At 62.3% G+C, this 3,548-nt stretch overlaps 1 protein-coding gene across 1 annotated transcript; it reads right to left on the bottom strand.

Moving 5' to 3' along the window:
• Positions 1-964: 964 nt before the first annotated feature.
• LOC146171464 (uncharacterized) lies at positions 965-1,333 on the bottom strand (the record flags this gene model as incomplete). The annotated part of the gene is made up of 1 exon (XM_084586519.1): positions 965-1,333. A coding segment is annotated over one exon (369 nt), but the record flags the coding sequence as incomplete, so codon positions are not given.
• Between the last annotated feature and the right edge of the window lie 2,215 nt (positions 1,334-3,548).

Here is a 3,548-nt window from a genome sequence, read left to right as displayed (position 1 = left end):
TGCTGCCGCCGCCACTGCTAGCTGCCAGGTGCTGCTGCTGCTTGCTACTTCTGCTTGCTGCTGCTGCTCGCTGCTGCTGCAGCCGCCGCCACTGCTGCTGTTGCTGCTGCTGCAGGCGCCACCGCTGCTAGCTGCTGCCAGCTGCTGCTGCTTCTGCTGCTGCTGCTAGCTGCTGCTACTGCTGCTGCTGCAGCCGCCACTGCTGCTAGCTGCTGCCAGCTCCCAGGTGCTGCTGCTGCTTGCTACTTCTGCTTGCTGCTGCTGCTCGCTGCTGCTGCTGCTAGCTGCTTGCTGTTGCTGCTGCTGCTGCTGCTGCTGCTGCTGCTGCTGCTGCTGCTGCTGCTGCTGCTGCTGCTGCTGCTGCTGCTGCTGCTGCTGGTTGCTGCTGCTATTTGCTGCTGCTTGCTGCTGCTACTTGCTGCTGCTGCTGCTTCCTGCTGCTGTTGCTGCTGCTGCTCTAGCTGCTGCCAGCTGCTTGCTGCTGCTTCTACTAGCTGCTGCTGCTGCTGCTCCTGCTTGCTGCTGCTGCTTGCTGCTGCTGATGCTTTCTGCTTCTGCTTGCTGCTGCTTACTGCTGCTGCTGCTCCTCTATCTGCTTCCAGCTGCTGCCAGCTGCTTGCTGCTGCTGCTGCTTGTGCTGCTGCTGCTCTAGCTGCTGCTAGCTGTTTGATGCTCCTGCTTCTCCTACTGCTGCTGCTGCTGCTGCCGCCGCCACTGCTAGCTGCCAGGTGCTGCTGCTTGCTGCTTCTGCTTGCTGCTTCTGCTGCTGCTGTGCTGCTAGCTGCTGCTGCTGCTAGCTGCTGCTGCTGCTAGCTGCTGCTGCTTGCTGCTTCTGCTTGCTGCTGCTGATGCTGCTGCTTCTACTACTGCTGCTGCGCTAGCTGCTTCCAGCTGCTTGCTGCTGCTGATGGTGCTAGCTGCTGCCAGGTGTTTCCTGCTGCTGCTGCTGCCGCCGCCGCCACTGCTAGCTGCCAGGTGCTGCTGCTGCTTTCTGCTTCTGCTTGCTGCTGCTGCCACTCCTGCCAGCCGCTGCTGCTGCTGTTGCTGCTGCTGCTGCTGTTGCTCCTGCTGCTGCTGCCGCCGCCGCTGCCAGCTGCTGCCAGCTGCTGCTGCTGATGATGATGATAATAATGCTGTTGCTGCAACTGCTGCAGATGTCGCCCCTGCCAGCTGCGGCAAGCTGCTGCTCCTGCTGCTGCTGCTGCTGCTGCTGCTGCTGCTGCTGCTGCTGCTGCTGCTGCTGCTGCTGCTGCTGCTGCTGCTGCTGCTGCTGCTGCTGCTGCTGCTGCTGCTGCTGATGCAGCCGCCACCGCTGCTGCCAGCTGCCAGGTGCTGCTGCTTCTTGCTACTTCTGCTTGCTGCTGCTGCTCGCTTCTGCTGCAGCCGCCGCCACTGCTGCTGCTGCTGCTGCAGGCGCCACCGCTGCTAGCTGCTGCCAGCTGCTGCTGCTTCTGCTTTTGCTGCTGCTTCCAGCTGCTTGCTGCTGCTGCTAGCTGCTGCTACTGCTGCTGCTGCTGCAGCCGCCACCGCTGCTAGCTGCTGCCAGCTGCCAGGTGCTGCTGCTGCTTGCTACTTCTGCTTGCTGCTGCTGCTCGCTGCTGCTGCAGCCGCCGCCACTGCTAGCTGCTGCCAGCTGCCGCTGCTGCTGCTTCTGCTGGTTGCTGCTGCTAGCAGCTAGCTGCTGCTACCGCTGCTGCTGCTTGCTGTTGCTGGTTGCTGCTGCTACTAGCTGTTGCTGCTGCTACTGCTGCTTCTGCTGCTGCTCTAGCTCCTTCCAGCTCCTTGCTGCTGTTGCTGCTGCTGCTGCTTGCTGCTAGCTGTTCCTGATTGCTGCTGCTGCTTGCAGTTGCTGCTGCTTCTGATGCTGCTGCTGCTGCCGCTGCGCTAGCTGCTTCTGGCTGCTTGCTGCTGCTGATTCTGGTAGCTCCTGCCAGGTGCTTGCTGCTGCTGCTGCTGCTGCTGCTGCTGCTTCTGCTGCTGCTGGTGCTGCCGCCGCCACTGCTAGCTGCCAGGTGCTGCTGCTTGCTGCTTCTGCTTGCTGCTTCTGCTGCTGCTGTGCTGCTAGCTGCTGCTGCTTGCTGCTTCTGCTTGCTGCTGCTGATGCTGCTGCTTCTACTACTGCTGCTTAATGCTGCTGCTGCTGCTCTAGCTGCTTCCAGCTGCTGCTGCTGCTGCTGCCGCTGCGCTAGCTGCTTCCAGCTGCTTGCTGCTGCTGATGGTGCTAGCTGCTGCCAGGTGTTTGCTGCTGCTGCTGCTGCTGCTGCTGCTGCTGCTGCTGCTGCTGCTGCTGCTGCTGGTTGCTGCTGCTATTTGCTGCTGCTTGCTGCTGCTACTTGCTGTTGCTGCTGCTTCCTGCTGCTGTTGCTGCTGCTGCTCTAGCTGCTGCCAGCTGCTTGCTGCTGCTTCTACTAGCTGCTGCTGCTGCTGCTCCTGCTTGCTGCTGCTGCTTGCTGCTGTTGATGCTTTCTGCTTCTGCTTGCTGCTGCTTACTGCTGCTGCTGCTCCTCTATCTGCTTCCAGCTGCTGCCAGCTGCTTGCTGCTGCTGCTGCTTGTTGCTGCTGCTGCTTGCTGCTGCTGCTGCTTGTGCTGCTGCTGCTCTAGCTGCTGCTAGCTGCTTGATGCTCCTGCTGCTCCTACTGCTGTTGCTGCTGCAGCCGCCGCCGCTGCTAGCTGCTGCCAGCTGCTGCTGCTTCTGCTACTAGCTGTTGCTGCTGCTGCTGCTGCTGCGCGAGCTGCTTCCAGCTGCTTGCTGCTGCTGATGGTGCTAGCTGCTGCCAGGTGTTTCCTGCTGCTGCTGCTGCCGGCGCCGCCACTGCTAGCTGCCAGGTGCTGCTGCTGCTTTCTGCTTCTGCTTGCTGCTGCTGCCGCTCCTGCCAGCCGCTGCTGCTGCTGTTGCTGCTGCTGCTGCTGTTGCTCCTGCTGCTGCTGCCGCCGCCGCCGCTGCCAGCTGCTGCCAGCTGCTGCTGCTGATGATGATGATAATAATGCTGTTGCTGCAACTGCTGCAGATGTCGCCCCTGCCAGCTGCGGCAAGCTGCTGCTCCTGCTGCTGCTGCTGCTGCTGCTGCTGCTGCTGCTGCTGCTGCTGCTGCTGCTGCTGCTGCTGCTGCTGCTGCTGCTGCCAGGTGCTGCTGCTTCTTGCTACTTCTGCTTGCTGCTGCTGCTCGCTGCTGCTGCAGCCGCCGCCACTGCTGCTGCTGCTGCTGCAGGCGCCACCGCTGCTAGCTGCTGCCAGCTGCTGCTGCTTCTGCTGTTGCTGCTGCTTCCAGCTGCTTGCTGCTGCTGCTAGCTGCTGCTACTGCTGCTGCTGCAGCCGCCACCGCTGCTAGCTGCTGCCAGCTGCCAGGTGCTGCTGCTGCTTGCTACTTCTGCTTGCTGCTGCTGCTCGCTGCTGCTGCAGCCGCCGCCACTGCTAGCTGCTGCCAGCTGCCGCTGCTGCTGCTTCTGCTGGTTGCTGCTGCTAGCAGCTAGCTGCTGCTACCGCTGCTGCTGCTTGCTGTTGCTGGTTGCTGCTGCTACTAGCTGTTGCTGCTGCTGCTGCTTCTGC

This window comes from Amblyomma maculatum, unplaced genomic scaffold (assembly GCF_055883805.1).
Source record: "Amblyomma maculatum isolate TAMU_Amacu unplaced genomic scaffold, ASM5588380v1 scaffold_22, whole genome shotgun sequence".
In the NCBI taxonomy this organism is placed as follows: domain Eukaryota; kingdom Metazoa; phylum Arthropoda; class Arachnida; order Ixodida; family Ixodidae; genus Amblyomma; species Amblyomma maculatum.
This window is presented reverse-complemented; position numbering and strand designations above follow the sequence as displayed.